Raw genomic sequence first — 20192 nt, 5'->3', positions numbered from 1 at the left:
GCACGGTAAATTGCCGTACCGGCCGAACTTAGTATGCGAGACTAAAATTTAAACATAAAGAACAAATTTAAAAACTATATAATGTTAAAAACTATCGCATACGTTACTGACATTCGTTTCAAATATAAAAACGTATAATGCCAGAAACCTCAGAATACGTTATTTCGCAACAAACAAGTATCGACATTGACAATTTTAACCACAGATTAGATTGATGTAGACATTAATGACACTGGCAACATTGGCAATTGTCAATGTCAAATGAATAAAATAAACAAAAAATCGAAGGTGGAAATGCAAAAATAAAAATTAGAATACCCGCAAAACACTTCACAACTGAAAACTTTTCAGTTTACACAATTTTCATGAAGATAGTCACTTCTCAGCGCTTGTCCTTGGACACAGTGGCCTTACTCCTCGTCACGGGCGCCCCTGCCGAGGTTGCTGGCTTGCTGGGCTTGGCCACAGCCTTGTCACTTGGTGTCCTCGCGGCCGTCGTGGTCGTCGGAGCTGCTGCAGGATGCTTCCTGCAGAGCTCATCCAGCTGCGCCGCCGACACGATCTTGACGCGGCTGTCGTCGGGGAGCTTCAAGTACACGGCCCCGTTGGCCGTCCAGCACGCCCGGATGCCGAAGTGCTTGCGAGTGCGACTGTACAGCTCTTGCCTTGTCCTCGTCAAGAATTCCGATACCACAACAGAGCTGGTCTTAAGGCGCTTCTTGTTAGACCAAATGGCGGCCTTTGTGGACAGAGAGGCTAGCCTGACAAGAACAGGACGCGGTCGCTTGGAGTTTGGGGCACCCAATCTTATGCACTGTTCCATAGCTGACTCCTGAAAGTCTGTGATCCCCATCTTGGCCACAGCTATGTTTGAGATGACTGCAGGAAGGCTTTCATTGGCATCCTCTGCTATGCCAGAGAAGAGCAAGACCTTGCGACGACTGTGACAGTCCAGCTCGTCCACCTGTTGCATGAGACCAACGATTTGATCCTGAAGCAAGTGGAAGATATCCAGGACAGATTTTTTGAATGCCTCAAAGTCCTTAGTTAGGCTCTCAAGACTACTCTTATTCTCCGGTGTACTAGATGCCTTGAGCCTCCGCTCATAATCTTCAATCCAGGTCCCAAGCACCTTCTCAATACCTATCTGCTTGTTAAGTATGTCTTGTGCAGTGGCCATAGTTATGTGCTGTGTTGTGATTACAGGGAGTAGGCCGGCAGGTGAGTGCAGTTTACTGTTACTGCATACAGTAGTACTATGGACTTTTAGTTGCAGTAATAGTAGTCAGATGTTGTTGACAACAATTATTGGCTGTCTTTGTGCATATAATTGAATCAAAAATTTGTATGAAAATAGATTAGACTGTATTTAATTAATTATTAATTATAATAGTTAATTAATTGACCTGCGACTTTTTTTGCTGCTACCTCCCAAAAAAACTTTGTAGGGTTTAAGACGAAATCGAAATAGATCGTCAAACCTATTAGGTTTATAGCTTACTGGACCGCCCATTAAATTATCCTTTGTCTTGTGCCAGTCGCCGTGCCCGATAGCGTTGGAACTATCGTTTAACATCGCCAAATCGATGCAAATTTGGTCAATTTACCCTGAAACAATTAGCAATTACATCGGGTCTTTGTTGTTATCAATAATAATTGCAGTTTATAAAGCTTAGTCTACACTTGAAAGGATTTTTTTTTAATAAATTCTTTTTTTAGGAGCAATAATCTATGTGCATGGAGATATTGTTTTATAGTATGTCTAATAGTACATACTAATAAATGTAAATCGTCATAACAGTGATACTAAGTAACTACATACATGAAAAATATTAATTCGTTCCTAAAATTTAAATTTACTAATATTATTATCATTTTCAACTTCCGTCACCTTATCCTTTTATGTGAACACGTCTCTGTGCGATTGATGCAATTTAATCTCGTGCTAATTCAGCGAAGCAGTTCGGAATATCGGTGATTTTTATCGGAGATCCACTAGTTATTATCTTAAATTGTAACACTATAATCTACATTCCGTACTAAACGTTTCTACTTAACAGACTTTAGATATTTTGCGAAATTAGGTACAGAGAAAGAAACTGAAATATAGTACTGGTATTGCTAAATTGATTGCCAACATGGTACCTGTATATAATAACTAGGTATCAAATATTCAGAATCCTCTCTTCGTTACTTATTTTAATCTATTTAGGGTTTTGTATGAGATTTTCCACCCATTTCATTCCAGATGATAAAAGATAGAGATTATAAGCCCTTATTCCTCTTTAATTAGTAAATTGTGTCTATAAAGTACCTACCATCCTGGTTTATCTTAAGTTTATACTCGCACCTAACATTAGCCGTAACGTATACTGTATTAAATACATGCAATTACTTATGATAAGTAAATTAGTGCCTTAAATTTGTTAATTAAGAATTTGATTATTGATGCGTAACATAAGACTAAAATAATGGCGCTAAATATCCAAGTAAGTATCTAATTAGTGTAATATTTAGCTTCCTGCACTTATTGATCTAGAAAATGTACTGTTTGGAGGTTTTCAAAGCAGATTTCTACCTATTGAAGAATATATTAACGGCATATATTATTTTTATAATATACCTGTTCAGTTATATATCTATACATTCATCCATTTCATTTATTTATTCATAAACACAAACTCATATTGAATATTTTGAATTTGTTTAGGTACCTTTAAGTATTTTATAGATATAACAATAAGCTTATGCTACTTCTGTACCTTTTTAATACTGCTATAGATACCTAGGTATTTCCTACACTACACTTGCGTATTTGTAAGACTTTAAAACTCGTTTTACCCATCGCTCATAAGTTCTGACATAATATTCCATTGATGCATCATGTACCTTCTATATGCAGTGCACGAAAGAAGCACCTCAGCTTATCCTTTTACTAAAGTGACAAATAAATCCAAGTCTAACGGTAGTGTTTGTCACCGACACGATTAGAAGATCGTCTGTATATTGAATCTGCTAAGTCTCTCAATCATTTATGGTATAAGAAACTTAAGTTGTAAGCCCCTACAATGTAATCATATTGGGTTTTCTAGTAAATTGAGATGATATATCCATTATAATATTTCATATTAGTTAGTAGCTTGAGTAATTCAGTTGCTTTAGAAAAGTAATTTTTGATACTTAAATGTAACGATGTTGATGTAGGTAATATCTGTGTAATAATTAAATTAACTGTTTTATACATAGACTTGATATGAAATCAAAACCACAGTATCTGTAGACAAAAAGTAGAAGACAAGGTCTTCAAGTGAGAATATTTTTTGGATACTTCGTTACGAGGTAGGCATAGGTGCATTGTCGTACTTAGTTTTCCTCCGTATTTATAGTACCTATCTGTTCATGTTAATTTCATTCTGCCAACCTGGAATAAATATTGCCTAATATATTTAGATAATCTAGGGCATCAGCCTTCATCTTACTAAAATTAATTTCATCAAAACTATTTCAGGAGATTTTACGTGAAAGAGTAACAAAGATCCATACATTAAATGTATTAAGTATAATTATCATGAATATGAAAATATGGGGAACAAATATTTTATTTGTGTAGGTACCTACGGTAATTACCAGAAATAAAATATGAGAGAGTGTGGAGTGAATGAGGATATGACAGAGGATTAAGGTAAAATGGCGTGATATGACGTACAAAGCCGATCCTAAATAAGGAAATGGCTTGGAAGAAGAATAAGCAGCTCTCGCAAACCACAGAAAGGTTTTAGGTTTAATTTATTTACATAGAGACGGGAGCCTCGGAATTTATAATAATATTTTTTATTGGCAATAAATATGATTAAGTAATAAATAATTGATATGAACGATAGTGCTTACAGTTAACAGTGAAGTGTGCCTGTAATCGTCTCGAGGCGATCTAAGGGACATGATCTAGTTTAGCAGTTTGCATAAGTAAGTTTCATAATAAAACGCTGACTGTGGTGTTATGTCCAATGGCCCATTTAACAGGTTGTGCAGTTTGACACACCTCTGATAAAAGCTTCTAGAAATTGCATGAATACAAGCTTTGTGTGCTACGGTAGCTATTGTTTATATTTATGCAGTTCTGTTGAATTTTATTATAATTTGGATATTTATGGAAGTGTTCGCTTGAACAATTTAGGGAGCCAGTGAAAAGCTATTGTATTATTCTGTTTATACAAAAAAAATTACAACGATTGATGAATTGTTTGTTCCATACCTTGTTTAAAGGCAATGTAAAGGGGGTTTCCAACTTTTATTTAGAGGAATATGCGATTGGATGGATGGGTGGATAGAGACAGATACCTACTGAACCAAAATTTATGTAAAATAAGTAAGTATTAGCAATTATAAAACCATATTCCTACATTATTATCGGTTGGCGTATACGTAATTTAGGGTTATAACTATATGCTGATTAAAATAATTGAATATTAAAGTTAGTTTCCTAACTTGTCTGCAAAACTTGTCAATTTCATTACTTAACGTGGGGTTATTTCAATCATGTCCATAACTTTAAATTGATCTGTTAGAACTTTGATTCCTTGCATCATATTTTATTAATCTTTGTAAAAAGGCACGTGATTCTTAAAAATAAACAGTTTTGATTTTTATATTTGGTTATCTTCTTCTTTTTATATTTCTGAGTGTTTTTATAAATAAATTAGAAGAATGAAGCATCTCTTTACAATAACCGATGATAAGTCGACCAACAACTTGGCATATGATCGCTAAAAGCTTCAAACTAGAGCGCCGGCGCCGGTCAATCCTTGTAACAATGAATGACGATATTGTACCTACCTAAGTGCAATTTCTAGAGTACATCTCCGTTACTCGTGAACAAGTACAGGTCTATTGTTTACCATCAATACAATTTTTTATGGAAAAAGCAATAGTTTTTTCACTTTCAAGTTTTATTTTATTTAGTATTTACATATATTATCAAACTGCCGCACAAATTTATAAAAAGTACCTTAATGTTTTTGGTTATCTTGGTCACTGGTCATCTGACCAGTCTACAACAAGGACTCAATAATAACAATACTCGTATAGTTAATAAAAAAAACAGTTTAGAGAAACGTTCAAGAAAATCACGTACTTCGAGCCGTCTATCGCCTAAGCGTAGCACGGTAAACTGTCTCGCTACTAACTGTAGCTAGTGAGAAGGGTGCACCAGCACGTCAATACCCCGCGTTATAAATACTCCACGCATTGCTGGTCCACCACAGTATCAGTTCTCCTGTCAGCACAGCCTGAAGAGGAAGAAAGTGATCACTTTAAAATATTTGTAAGGAAAATAGTTTCAGAAACATGCGTGCTTTCCAAGTAAGTGAAGTGTTATTTTCAGATTGGTGTTTGTAGTTGGTGTATCCTTACTCAAGAGCTTAACATGTATTGTTGCTATTATGTATATGGTAAAATTTCACATTTTAATTAGATAACAAAATAAATATAGACATCTAGAGAATGAATAATATATATGAAACAGGAAACAATTTACATAAGTGAACTCAGTAAATATTTCAGTAATTCTAAAAAGTTTAAATGTTACTGCAATAACTAGAAAATTCAAAAAAGTACGGTAAAAAATGATACAGGTTCCAATAATGATATACCATTTAGGGTAACGTAACGTACCTTGGGACGCTTGTACCTCGGGACATTGATTGTATTTTAAAAACCGGCTAAATAAACACATTAAAATTCTACCCTAGGCATAGTATTTTACTCGCTTGGCAAAACTAGTGAGTCTCGTGATCATACCAGCATCGAGTGTGTGGTGAAGACAATAAGAAGTTTTTTGGAGTCAAAAGTAGCTTTTGTATAGTTTTTTGTGTTGCTTTATCTCATTGAGGCATGCTCAAAATAAAGACATGGATGTCACGTATAACTTTGCAGTTATTTAATTTTATAACATGGCAATTATCTGAAAGATTCCTAAATTAAAAATAAAGATATTTAAATTTTGGTTAAATATTGCTTTTTTGTACCTTGGGACACAATTAAATTTGTACCTTGGGACACTGTTTCCTATGGCTTTGTACTATGGAAAATGCAAACATCTAAATAACGCCTTATATCTCTGTTCTTATTAGTGCCAGAGTGAAACTAGACAGAAGAGAGATGCAGTAAATCAATAAGAACGGAGATATAAGGCGTTATTTAGAAGTTTGCATTTTCCATAGTACAAAGCTATAGGAAACAGTGTCCCAAGGTACAAACGTGTAACGTACCTTGGGTCAAAATAAGCATTTTTACTTTTATCTTAATTTAATAAAATCTGGCCACACTAAAGCTTTAGCACAAATACTAGTGATAATAGATTATATATCCTACCGAATAAAGAAAATTTCACATTAATATCTTAGTTGTACGCTGCGATAGCTTCATTCAAAGTTGGGGTAGTCGAAAATGTCCCTAGGTACGTTACGTTACCCTACGTCTGTATAAGATAAAGCGACGTCACGATAAACGAAGAGATTAATTTTATTAGTAGAAATGCTTGGCGTTAAGCTGTTTCTGGTCAATATTATTTCTGTTTCCATCACCATAAAACTATTTCTCGTGGATGACCTATCACCCCCACAAATCCGTGAAGTGGACATTACTGCCATTTTTTTATAAAAAGTATAGGTACTTGAAAGATGAGAAAAATCCATGAACAACGCTCTTTTCATGTTTTCAAAAAACGAATCATTATTTTATTTAGCAGTTTTCTAACTATATTTTCCACACTGTGAGCATATACACTCACGGGCAATGAAAAGGTTCAACTCACAAAATCCCGACACCAAACCACCCCAATTTTTTTAAACATTTAATAAAAAAAATTAACAATATATTACTGGTTTTAGTTGGTAATATCCTGATGCTCTGTTAAATGTACTTCAATGTTGCAGAAGGCGTCATTAAGCTAGCCTTTTGCGTTTAGGAGTAATTCGGTGGTTTTCTCAGTGGAACCTTTTTATTGCCCGTGAGTGTGTGTGTTACTTATGTAAATGTACAAGATATAATATAAATTCAATATTTTTTTACTTCGTAGAAAATTATTTATACTCCAAAATTTCTTTTCTTATAAAGTTTATGTGTTACCATAAGAAAAACAATACCATAGAAAAACAGTACAGCTATAGACAGAATAGTCACAAAATATGTTTAGTATTATTAAGGTCTCACCCAAGCAAAACTCACAACTTTCTGTTTCATTAGAAACAAAGACAGATCAGTAACATCACTATTTAACACCATTAGCCCTTAATTACATGCAACAATGATCAGTTTTGTTCGTGTCGTGGATAAGAACATCTGTTAAACGGCTGATTGTACCTTCTTCCGCCTTATTTGTTACAATTCAACAAATCATGTCACATACTTTGACGTAACTTTATGGTGGGAACTGAGGATACGCCATAAGTGTAAATTACCGATATTATTATCGTAATACTTCCTCCATTTGTTTTACTCACTCTATTGTTTCTTGTTGGTACTTACACGTATGAAGGATGGCGGCTATTTTGATTGTTTGATAATTTGATAAGTAGTCGGTTTTGACCCTGCAGTCAATTTTGTTTTCTAGTGAAGTTGTGTTGTAATCGTATCATACAAGTATTGAACATCCTACTCTGGGAAAAGGATAAAAAAAATACATTTAGTTTGCGAACACCCTAGATTAACATAATATATGATACTTTTAATCCCGTAATTTCCATGGGAAAACCTTTTTAGACAGTGAAAAAATCGATGGAAAATCGAGATTTCTATATACGCTAAAATGCAAACACTACAGCCGCGATAGGCGTTTGTTGATCTATTTTTTAACCAATCCATGTACTTTTGTACATGTATATTTATACCTATACTTATGTATCTCATGAGATTAAGACGTCAAGCTAACACATCAACATTAGTTAAACATGCATTGTTTTGTCATGTTCTACTAGAGTACGTATATGTATGTACGTTTGAATAGAGTTATCTTCATTTTGAACCGACTTTATTTGACCTTCCTCATGTAAGTATATCTTTTATCTGATTGGCGGATTGATTTACTTTTGAAGTTTATCTTGATGTTTGCCTGCTTAATGTGCGTTCAGGATAAATGTTTAGGGCATATCATATTATATTGTATTCGATTTTATCTATCATATTATTTTATACTTGTTATCTGTCATTTTTTTTAGATACATACTGAGTATTTTTCGTTGTTGTTAGTAGGTAGATGTTAGGTATTACATTACCAAATGTTGTCATACATTGCCATAGAGGCATAATATTTTTCCATGTATGATGTATGCAACTTGAACTAGTAATGTCAAAATATTGATAAAGCTATACATAGCAATCAATCATACAGTTGCAAACTTGTAACTTCAAACAGTATAGAAAATTACAAACGTATTATTGGACCATACCGTCTTTTCTTGGGAAATAAACTAGATAACGACAAATAAATTTGAATTTGATGGATTAATATAACTTGCTGCAGTAAAAAAATACTTAAACATATTTCTTGTGCCGCTAAATATAATATATACTGTGCATACTTCCATATTCTAAAAAATATATTTTAACTTCTGAAACAATTGATATACTGTCAGATGGTAGTACATTCTGGAGCACGGCTGCACTAAACAAAACACTATCTCATTTTATTAAACGTACCCGACATCTCTCATTCGTGTTTTGTAAAGCTAAAGTAAGTGCTCTTTCTTTATTGTAGCATATTTTATTTTTAACATTTGTGTTGGTTGGACTGACACATGAAATGATAGGTAACAAAAAAAATATATAATATTTACAAAAAAATATTTTCGTTGTCGCTCTAGTGCCTAATCGTTCAGAATGCAAGAAACCAAATACAACATACCCCTGCATTTGTAACATATTTTGATCACAGAATCCTTAAACAGCTTGCAACAGCTGGGCAACATGAAAAAATCTGACAGTCAGGTTGCCCGACAACTCTCTGCTTCCTTACGTAGGGATCCTTTAACTCGCACTAAACCAGCGTGGTGAACAAAAGCCTAAAATCCTTCCTTCATCGGAAGGAGAGCCGCGCCCCAGCAGTGGGAACATGATATGTTGTGATGATGTGGCATTATAAACTATTATTATGCCAGTTTAGAATAAATCTTAATTTTACATGTAGTGTACACCTATAATTATCAGTGCATTTAGTTTTACGTCTAGTTTTAAAACAGCGATTGTATAATGTAACTTACGTTAGTGAACCTAATAAATAAATGCTGCTTTCCTATCACAACATAATTTACCTAACTATCACAGCATAAATTAATCTGCAATCACCACATATACTGTATACATTTACCCATCACGCACACTCTCACAGCTTGGACATGATCACTTGTAACAAATATACTTCACGACCCTAACCCACAGTCATACAATGTTTGCTTCAATAATGGTCTTTATTGTAATGAGGATACGGAACACATAAAATGTTCCTTATTCATTAGCTGCTTGAACACTTATCATATCGATCGTAATATTCAAGTATTATTTCACTACCTACCCTAAATTTTTTGTTGTTTAAACTTAATCATAAGTAACTCACTATAAATATAATTTGTAAAACCTACTGGTTAACTGATTGCTATAAACTTTTATAGCAATCAGTTAACTAGTCCTATTATAACTATACTACTAACTATATATAAGTATTCGATTACTTGCTAACTACCTACAGAATATTTTTTTTTTTCTAAAATATTTACTTATTATGTACGTAAATTATAAATTTAAAATAGTTCCTAACTACTTGTTGTCGTCATCTGAGTATACGAAGGATGCCTGGCTACCCATAGCACAGGGTATCCTAGTTTGGGAGCCAGGAACCCATTTCTAAACCAAATAGGCAAATAAATGTTTTCATTTCATTTCATTTCATTTCAAATAAAATAAAAACTAAAGCCTACATTCTGTCTACTTCCAGGTGCTAGTATTCGTGGGCGTGTGCGCCGTGGCCAGCGCGGGCTACATCGGCCACGGCTACGGCGGCTACGCGGGCGACGCCGGTGGCTATGAGGGACACGGCGATTATTATGTAAGTATTTACGCATTTTTTTAGGGTTCCGTAGCCAAAAAAGGGACGCAGGATTAGGTACTATGTTGTTCGCCCGCCCAACCACCCGTCCGTCTATGGAAGACCTTTTTATGATGGTAACACGTTATACCTAGTGAACACTTAAAATTACACCCAGCACAGATTCTCAAAGGTGCTATTTTTGCAAATTATCGAAGTGAGTTTTGCAAAATTACTTCCAAATAAGTAAGCGTATTAAGGGACAGCTGCCTATGTACACGGAAAGCCTATATATTGATTCTTTAAAATTTTAACCTAATATAAATACCTAATACAATTAAAGACTAATAAATTAACAGTATCCAGTAGCCATAGATAATAAACCTAGAGACGTAACAAAGTCAAGTACATAACTTAATAAGTAATTTTACAAACTTTACAAAGTAAAGATTGCAACCCAATCATGCTTTAATTGAATCGTAAACTGCCAACAATATACCTTGGAACAGTTTTTGCTTGTTTATTTCGGTTATTGGATATGTCGTACCATGTCTCAGCGCAATGCAGTGGCGCAAGACCGGACAATCAGTCGCGATCAATCACCGTGACGTAGTTTGCGTCATGTGGACAAAATTGTAGATATGGATTGTAATGACAAGGTTCCATCGGAAATCCTCTGAGTATGTTGTCTTATAACTTCGTGGTACAATAAAGGTCTGACTTACAAATATTTATTATTTTTCCGCTTCTTTTCCTTCTTACCGAAGATTTGTGGTCTATTTATACTTCTAGAAGCATAAAATTAAATGACACTGTTGCTCAGTTTATAAATGCTTGTAAGCCGTCTTAAAAAAGAACAATAAAAAATACCATATTAAAGTTCAGGCTACGCGTTGATGTCTTTTCTATGGAATAACTTTTTGCTACAAAAGAATTCAACGGCGCTCCTGAACTTTCATTGTAGTTACCTTTTAAATAAACTGGTTGTCATTATTTCTGTACTTATAGTAGTTATCTTTCTGTAGTTACCTTACCTTACCTTGTAAACTCATATTTTTTTTACTTATTACAGGCGTACCCGAAATATGCGTTTGACTACTCAGTAAAGGACCCCCACACTGGTGACCACAAAACGCAATGGGAGACACGTGATGGCGATGTTGTTAAAGGTACTATTATATGTATTTTTTTATATCTACCACCCTCAAAGCAATAAAATGTCATAAATATTACATTATTTATGGTTATTGCTGCTCTTTGAAAAAATTCAGACGAAAAATCAATAAACAAATGTTACTAAAACGCCATCTATAAGTTTTATTTTGCACTTCACTTCAGGCGCGTACTCACTTGCGGAACCTGACGGCACCACCAGAATCGTCGAGTACACCGCCGACAAGCACAACGGCTTCAACGCCGTCGTGAAGCGCATCGGCCACGCTCACCACCCCCAAGTGTACAACAATCACTACGACAACGGTTACTACGGCTACCACTAGATGACACTACTAGCTGCTACCAAAAAGTTTAGACGTTACCCGAGAGATGGCGCTGAAGTAACTTATGAATTTCTTCACACTTTCAATAAACAACTACTGTGATAAATAATAATGCACGCGACTGTACATATTTTATTAACGACTAATAATTTTAGTCTGTAAGTGCGAAAAAGAATGACGTTATTTGTTTTTGATATGTACGTAATAAAGTTTCTTTAAAAATAAAATCACACTTTTACTTAATCGCAAATTTTAACCACAACAATATAAATAACACCTACCTATTTCATTAAAAACTAAATAATTTATGATGATTAAGAAGAATTCATGCGTGAAACATTTATTTTAACGATTTGGCCTATCGATCATTAATATGCGGTAAATTATGAATGGATAATCACACCTACTCCTTGCATTGCTAGTTCCAGTTGGATGCGTATTACGTTGCAATAAATCGACAGCCTCCTTCTTTTGGATATCCGTATCTACACATTATACATTAATCTAGGGCCATATTTATATGACAAAGGTATTTTTGTACAGTAAAAGTTGAAATTTTTTGTTGTACAAAGGTTTCTCAAAAACTGCATAATTACGCTGAAAATTGGTCTCAGTAGAGCTTATCGAAATTTGTGAAATGAGCTACAATACTTTACCTTATAGGTTTACCATACACTTTTGCAAAATTCTGTACTTATATTGTTTATATACAAAAATGGTACAGTTTAAGCCTTCTTAGAGCGAGTTTAGAGTAAAATATTTGAAAATAGCTAAATTAAATGAAAATAAACGTTCACCAAAAATTATATTAATAACAACCCTTACAGCAAAAACATAAAAAAAATCACTATGTCATTAGCCGGGTTCACAATAGTCCACACCAGACGATCCATTTCGATCCACTTTTGGACCTATTATATAGTTCATAGATATTAGCTTTTGATATAGTTCATAGAAAAATACTACAGAACCCGAATCACTCTAGTAGTTTCTCTAGGGATCTCTAAAAGCGTCCACTTTCAATAAGTAAGGTGAGTATAATAACTCAACAACAGTCCATCATTGTACCTTTCTATACCTCATCCGCATTATGTACATTTGATAAGTATCGTATTTTACACAGACATGCGTCGAATTGCATTGTTTTGTGTAGATCTTGTTTTTTATTGTGGGCACTTAGCTACAGCTATCACTGAGATAGTATAGTGCTATGCACAAAATGTAATTGCCGGATTATTTCCTAGATTATCTTCCTTTGAATCGTAATTGGCATAATTTATTATTCTTTTTATTTTAGGTACATAAAATATATCAGGAATAATTATTATATTTATTTTAGGTACATAAAAACATGTCAGGAAAACATATTATAATCATTAAAATGCATTCGTACGAAAGAGGATTTCTCAATGAATTAGAAACCGACAGTGAACAAATTTTCATCCGAGTACTAGAGTATAAATGACTTGAAGGAAGGAAGAACATAGGCGAAGGATCTCATTTTCGTCAGCCAACTATCCCCTTGCCTTAACTATCTCCAGATTTCTATATCGAAACCCCGACCACTATACAACATCATCATCATCCATCTAAGATCAAGAATAAATGCAGTACTTACTCTTCTAGCGCACCTGTCAAAATTGAAAAAAATCCATACAACAATGCAATTTATTGTTTCACCTCGTGTCCCCTGGCCGGTGAAAATCTACTTTGGGATAGTCAAATTTGATTTATCACAAACTTCATAAGTATTTTACGCATTATTTCAGTGTCGCTATCGCTACTATTACATCAAAAGGAAAGCAAATTATCATTTTTGTTAATTTGCATGCCAACTATCGTTTAATATTACTTACCTACCAACTGAAATTAATAGCTACACATAATTGCTTTCACACAATTCTGGAAATTAGTTGGCCATGTTTGCATATTTGCATATTTGTGCGTTAAAGTCAGACACGAATTGACTCGGTAACAATCTTTCAACTAAACTTGCTGACAGCTGAGAACGTTTTCGGATATTTATCCTTTAACTGCCGACGTGGTCTAAACGCGCCACTAACAACGAGGTTACGTCTGAGAGACGTAGATAATTGAAAAATCAATTAAAAATAAAGTATTCGTTTTATTTCATTTATAACAACCCATAAAAATACTATAGTTAAATGGCTTATAATATATGGATAGTCAATAAAACAATTAGTTAATTTAACAAGAAATCAGCCTGTTTTCATGAGACCCCAAGTTTTATTTGAACATTTTTAGGAACTTTTATTAGACATATATATTTTTTTATTTATACACATATCAGTAGATTTTTTTAAATAATTTTACTCTTTTATAACTAATAAAATAAAATAAAAAAGAATCAGCACAAAAACTTAACGAAAAAAAAAACTGACACACAATCAAGTTAGCATATTTATGGCTTGCAGCTATTGCATATTTGTAGGAAACATGTAAGGCACATGGGTTTCTTGCAGAGACAACATGAATTTTTTGTGCGTCTTTTTAGTCGACTTGGACAAATTGCACAGGTCTACGCTACGGTATGCTCTGGCCGGAGTCGGTGAGGGCATATATATCTGTAGGGCCAATAACTCGTTCAATGGAACAACGTAGTTCTCGTGGTGGTCTGATATTTCATCCCCTCCCACGTCCTGTCTCCTATCTCTCAGTTTCCTATGATTATCAATTGCTTGATTTTTATAATCACTAGGTAGTGTCCTCTCTTTCGACCCTGAACTGCCACTTTCAGACATTCCGTAGGAAAAAATCATATGGTTATTACGATGTGACGACCTCAAGACACTAAGGTAGTACATGCATTTACAACGTGGTGACGACCAAGAGACGTATCAAGTTTGGAACATAAACACCGTACTTACGTCTGTGAGACGTCTCGAGCTCCGCATAGAACACCTGTGCAAGCGACGTAAGCGGGACGCTGACGGCACGTAAAACACGCGGGGGGAGGAGGGTACTGAGCCGCGGAACCTTGGTAACGCTTCAGGTGAAAAAATATTGACAAAATAAAAACGCGGCCGTCTGTGAGACGTATAGGTCGGCAGTTAAAGGTTATTTTACTTATTTATCGTAACCGTAATGTATTTGTACTAAGACTCTATTATTGCATTTATGAATTTGATACATACAAAAGATTAGGAAAATGATTTGAAATTTGGAGATTGAGGGGTTTTAGATAGAAAATGTTTTCTTTAAGATAAGATAAGATATTTTTTATTTGTACACAAAAAAATATGACAACAATATTCACTTGAGGCCAGGGGGGCACCAATGGACTTTACCCAAGTGATGCATCAACTGCACCAGGTCAGTTAGTGACTAAAAACTTATCTGAATGGCTAATCCATTTTACCCTGTGAAAAACATTAGGCCAGCTCTAGTATTTTGGGTAACAACATACTAACAAGAAGACGAAGATTTTTTCAACCCTACGTTATTAGGAGAACGAGGCATAAAATATGTTTTTTTTATTTAATTTGCTAACCTAGCCAAATATTGTCCTTATTGATCATGGCTAAAAATACAAGACTGACTGAAAATTCACAACAATATCTAAACCCCAGTAATTAGCTCAATGACTGCACACACACAAGCAAGTGTATTGTTTACATACACACAGTATATCACGTCGCGCATATGTATGCATTTATAAATAGGTATAAGTGAGAGGTGGCAAGCCTGTGTCGTCTTCGCCTAGCCACAACCTTGGCAATGTGCAGTTGCGTCCTTAAACTTGAGGTTTAAAAAAAGCAAATTAAAAAGTTAAATTCTCTATGGTGTAAAATACGAGTGTATTCCACATTCAAAGGGAAATATGGCGAATTTGCTGAAAATTCTGGTAGGTTATAGTTTTTTTTTTTAAATATATTTCTTATTTGTGAAGATTACTTTTAAGTTATTACACAAAACTTAAAACACCTGTTAAGTAAATGATTACTAATGAATTCTAACTCATAGATGATTTTTAATTGTTAAGTATATTTAACATTATTAGACTCTTGGGTAGAAACGATGTAATTAATCCAAATAATTTAATAGATATTTTACATTAAATTAAGACCCTTTGCACCCTTTGGCGTAATTTAATGAGTAAAAAGTTTCACTTATTTTAGTTCCTACTTTTGATACAGTGATTCGGATCTTTTTGAACGGTTATCCTTCATCCCAATCAGTCTATTTGGTGTCCCAGTGAATAAAAAATACGGTATACCTACTTGCCTTACTAAAAACTGATTCCCACTATCGTGAAAACTCAATCACATTGAAGACGCATTGTTATTGTTTATTGGAAATAATGTTGACATGATACTTATGGAAATTCCAAAGATCATTTGAATGCAGCAATTAATGGAAATTTCAAAGAAAACGTGTACGACTTGATAGAGAAACGTTCATTATGGGAAACTATCTGAGGCGTATTTATAGTTCTTTGTTGTAAATGTATCTTTATACGGATTACTGCAAATAACTTCCTGTAGTTTATCCCCCTGTTTAATGAAAATAAAACAAAAGCATGAAAAAGGTGTATAAACGTGGCTTAGTTTAAGTTTAGTAGTATTCACTTAAATACTTGTAAAGCTGGAGTAGAAGTAAGAAAAAGTAGTCTAACGACATCTTTTACTTTAGGTACATCTTAGGAATCTTAACTGAAACTGAAGTAAGAATTTTTCAATTTATTTTCTTCCAGTGGCTATCTGCTTATCTGATGGTGTCCAACTGCCAAGAAGATAGCAAGTCTCAAGAGGACGCACTGTATTCTAGAACCTATCAAACGGAGACAGTAAGTACATATTTTTGGATAGTTTAACCTTTAAAAATAGTGTTCGAAATATGGGCTTTACTTATATACCATACTTTAAACTTATTGCTTGTTAGTTAAGGTCCAACACCAAATAAATATTTTAACTTTTCTACCAGTTAAAGAGTAAAGTAGCTGTGAGAAGACAGACAAAAAGTGAATATACAAAATATGTGTGAGTTTTAAATGTTGACATTGTAATCTTATTTTCGAAGATAGTCAGTTTCTTCAATTAGTAATGCCCATATTATGTATTTTACATCCAACTAAAAAATTGGTGTTATAATAATTAAAAAAAAAAAACACGCACTCACGCCTGGTACTAATGTACTAGCTTGCGGGGTAGGCAGAGGTGCATTGCTGCACCCACTTTTCGCCAGAGTATTATGTTAGTCCCAATGTAATAGCGGGCGGGCCTATTGCCTTTTTACGGGCACATCCAAGACCCGAGAACAAATATCTGTGTTTAAACAAATATCTGCCCCAGCCGGGAATCGAACCCGGGACCATCGGCTCAGTAGTCAGGGTCACTAACCACTACGCCATTCGGTCGTCGTATAATAATTAAAGTCGTAAAATATATTGAATAAGTGTTCTTATTATAATTAAATCAAAGGATAAAAATTACACTAATTAATAAACATATTATGTATTACAACCATTTAGTCACACTCAAATCTAATAGCATGCTATTTATAATTAGCCCCTATGAAAGTAATATGCATATAAAATGTGACGAAGACTTGTTATTCAATAATCCGCTATCATTATTCAGTGGCAACACGCGAACGAATTATGCAGAAAAACACGATAATTACACGACAAAATGTTAGATGCGGAAGATTTCTTTCTAGATTAAAATACTGTTCATTTATAATTCATTCATTGCAGTTTATTCCACTTTGATATTTAAGCGAACTAGGTGATATATGAATAGACAAATTATTGATTATGCTAGCTTTGATTTAAAACAACAAGTATCTACATAGTACTGTATTGTATTCAAATTATGTCGTCGGTTACAACACTCACCATCCCTCGAAAACAGTTTGATCCTAAGAAATGAAAGATAGATGACCTAAATAATACAGTCGCGACCAATGAAAAAGTTCCAGTGACGCCTTCTGCAATGCTGTGGGTGGGTTGAGATGTTCTTACACATTATATTATTTACATAGCAAGTACTGTATAGTTTCTGAATAAGCCTACAAAAAGCTTCATGTATATTAATCACAAAATAATGATTTAAATTTAAAAAAAATTAACTATCAAAATAATAACTTAAGCCTAATAATGAATTAAATTATAGTAATATAGCTTACAAATATGTCCACTTTCCATTTCACTTGACTTTGATCTAGAAACCAAACAAGGCAGTTCGGTAACAACTTATTTAAAACAGGCGTTAACGGCTGATTAAAATTATATGTATAACAAGGTCGGCAAGATCTTTTTCAGGTATTTTTTGCGAAACGTTACCCAACACGTTTTTAAAATTACATCAAATTGCTGAGCTGTGGCTTCGATGCAATTCACTAAAGTATGCCGTCGAAAGTAAAACTGGCAGGAATTACTCGCGACGAAAGTAAAAGTGATGTAAGACGACATTGACATTGAAAGTGGCCGCAATTACTGGCTCATCTTGAACTTGTAAAAGGCTATGGCATGGTAATTAAGAGTCATATAATGTACTCATAATTACTTAAATATTATTGTTTCTGACATATTAAATCCGGTTATGCGGTATAGTATCCACATAACTGGTGATATAATTCGGAATTAGCGGTATTTTTTTTAACAATTATTTGATCTTAGTTTCTCTGTGAGTAGTGATAAGTGATACCCACTTATATGTTAAGGTATTAATCAGCTAACTATTGAAAATGGTACTGTTGACGGGAAATATTTATCATAAAATGCGTTGATTGACGCTTGACGTACACTTGTATAGTAATTACAATTACAACGCATGCTTCTTTTACCGTAGACGATAAACTTAATGCCTTAGGCAAATCGTATTACTGAAGAATGTAACAGTTTTCAGTCATGATTTATTAAACACTCTCACGCAAACTTATGCGCCGGAGTGAATGATCTACACATTCTTTTTTAGATTACGTAACGGTTAACGAGAAATCTAAATTGTTTTTTTTATGATTTCAGGAAGGACCAAAGTACTCATTTGGTTACGGAGTCACCGATGCTAAGACTGGCGACGTGAAGAGTGTATGGGAAGCCAAAGATGGTGACACTGTAAAAGGTACAATATCATATTAATATTTAATTTAATTCCCATTTGCTGATGACTAATAAATGCCAAATTTTAGGTCACTACAGCGTTTTAGAAGCGGACGGATCAGTTAGGACGGTGGACTATTCCGCAAATGCTAAAACTGGATTCCAGGCTACTGTGAAAAATGACGGAACTCCTGCTCCGGCAAAATTAGCACAAATGGAAGAAAAGTCACTCAGAGAATACGATTACACGGCGTTCCCCTCCTTCGATGAAAGGAAAAGAACCAAGTCCAGATATCCAGAGAGTGACGAATCAGAAGAGTATCCACCAGTCCTCAGCTACACCGACTATCTGAAACGAATGACCGATGAGGACAACGAACCAAACCGTCACAAAATTAACTCATTCAGTTCCAAAATAAAACACGGAAGCTCAAAAAAACATGCGTACAAAAACAAGAATAAATACAGCAACGTATTAGAAATTGATTTGACCAAGAGCAAGTTCCCGGAGGTCCATGACGACGATTATGTACCTGACAAGTACTACAATGATCAGTCCGACCTGAGACCCATGCCGTCATATTCCTCTCATTCCTATTACAAAGCACCAAAGCCGTATGAGTCTGGGTTGAAGCCTGACCGGTACAAGGGACATCCGGAGTCCTACTCCGACATGTACGACTACATGGCAGCTTCAGACGTCTCGAACGTCTACCCCGACATGGACATTTCCAAGTTAAAGAGGAGACCTAGTCCTTACAAGAAAACAAAGAACCCCGAACTGGCCGTCGCGGCTAACTTTGACGATGACTACATCCTAGTGCCAAAGAAGAAATATAAGATTCACTCGAAAATTGTCGAGCCTCCGACTTTTGATGACTCTGATGATGATTACGAGCCTCACTCTCACGACGAAAACTGCCGACACAAGGACAAGAGCAAGGAGGTGGTTGTACGGAAAGTGGTGAAGAAAGCGAAGAAACCAGTGATCAATCTGTTAGATATTTTCGATATTTAGTATTTATGTAAACTTTACAAATTTAGCACGTAGCCTCGAAATTAGTAAGTTATTTTAAGACTGTTGTTATTACTTCGAAAAAAAGTTTGAAAAATATTTTTGTTTTCTTGCTTTCTTCCCATTTTATATTATCTTTATTGACTTACAATATGACCAACTAATTATAGGTACTTAAACTTCATGAAGGTCTCATGCCCGTTTTCACCAAGACATCCTAAATTTTAGGAAACTTTTAACTCATTTTAAGGATGTCCTAAGCGTAGAATGGTTTTCACCACTGACGAACTGTCACTTAAATCCGTTAGGGACTTCCTAAATTCAGGAGGTGGAATTTCGGCCTCTTAAAGTTAAGTGACAGTTTTTTTGTTTGCAAATATACTTCTAGCTACTCAAAATTAGGTATATTGATGCTATTGAGGCTAGAAAATTAATCACAGATCGTGTATTCGACCACGTAATTACGTGAGAGATGAAGTCGAGAGACAGCATTTTACCAAAAAAAATATGGAGTAACAACTTGGATACTTGAACTTTTTT

General features: G+C 34.5%; 2 protein-coding genes and 1 long non-coding RNA gene across 3 annotated transcripts; all 3 read left to right on the top strand.

Annotated features, from left to right (window-relative positions):
• Positions 1–5215: 5215 nt before the first annotated feature.
• Positions 5216–11801, top strand: LOC105397790 (cuticle protein 19). Its single transcript, XM_011569932.3, has 4 exons — positions 5216–5358; positions 9986–10096; positions 11148–11244; positions 11414–11801. The coding sequence occupies exons 1-4, from the start codon at positions 5344–5346 to the stop codon at positions 11572–11574; spliced, it is 384 nt and encodes a 127-aa protein (XP_011568234.1). The 5' UTR covers positions 5216–5343; the 3' UTR covers positions 11575–11801.
• A 1797-nt stretch (positions 11802–13598) lies between these two features.
• Positions 13599–14658, top strand: LOC125490267. The gene is made up of 2 exons (XR_007267581.1): positions 13599–14075; positions 14112–14658. It is a non-coding gene; the product is annotated as an uncharacterized LOC125490267 (long non-coding RNA).
• Positions 14659–15229: 571 nt separating this feature from the next.
• Positions 15230–19752, top strand: LOC105397975. The gene is made up of 4 exons (XM_011570050.3): positions 15230–15439; positions 16289–16381; positions 18563–18659; positions 18727–19752. The coding sequence occupies exons 1-4, from the start codon at positions 15416–15418 to the stop codon at positions 19653–19655; spliced, it is 1143 nt and encodes a 380-aa protein (XP_011568352.3). The 5' UTR covers positions 15230–15415; the 3' UTR covers positions 19656–19752.
• The last annotated feature ends 440 nt before the right edge of the window (positions 19753–20192 follow it).

The sequence above is a fragment of the Plutella xylostella genome, chromosome 22 (genome assembly GCF_932276165.1).
Source record: "Plutella xylostella chromosome 22, ilPluXylo3.1, whole genome shotgun sequence".
Taxonomy (NCBI): domain Eukaryota; kingdom Metazoa; phylum Arthropoda; class Insecta; order Lepidoptera; family Plutellidae; genus Plutella; species Plutella xylostella.
This window is presented reverse-complemented; position numbering and strand designations above follow the sequence as displayed.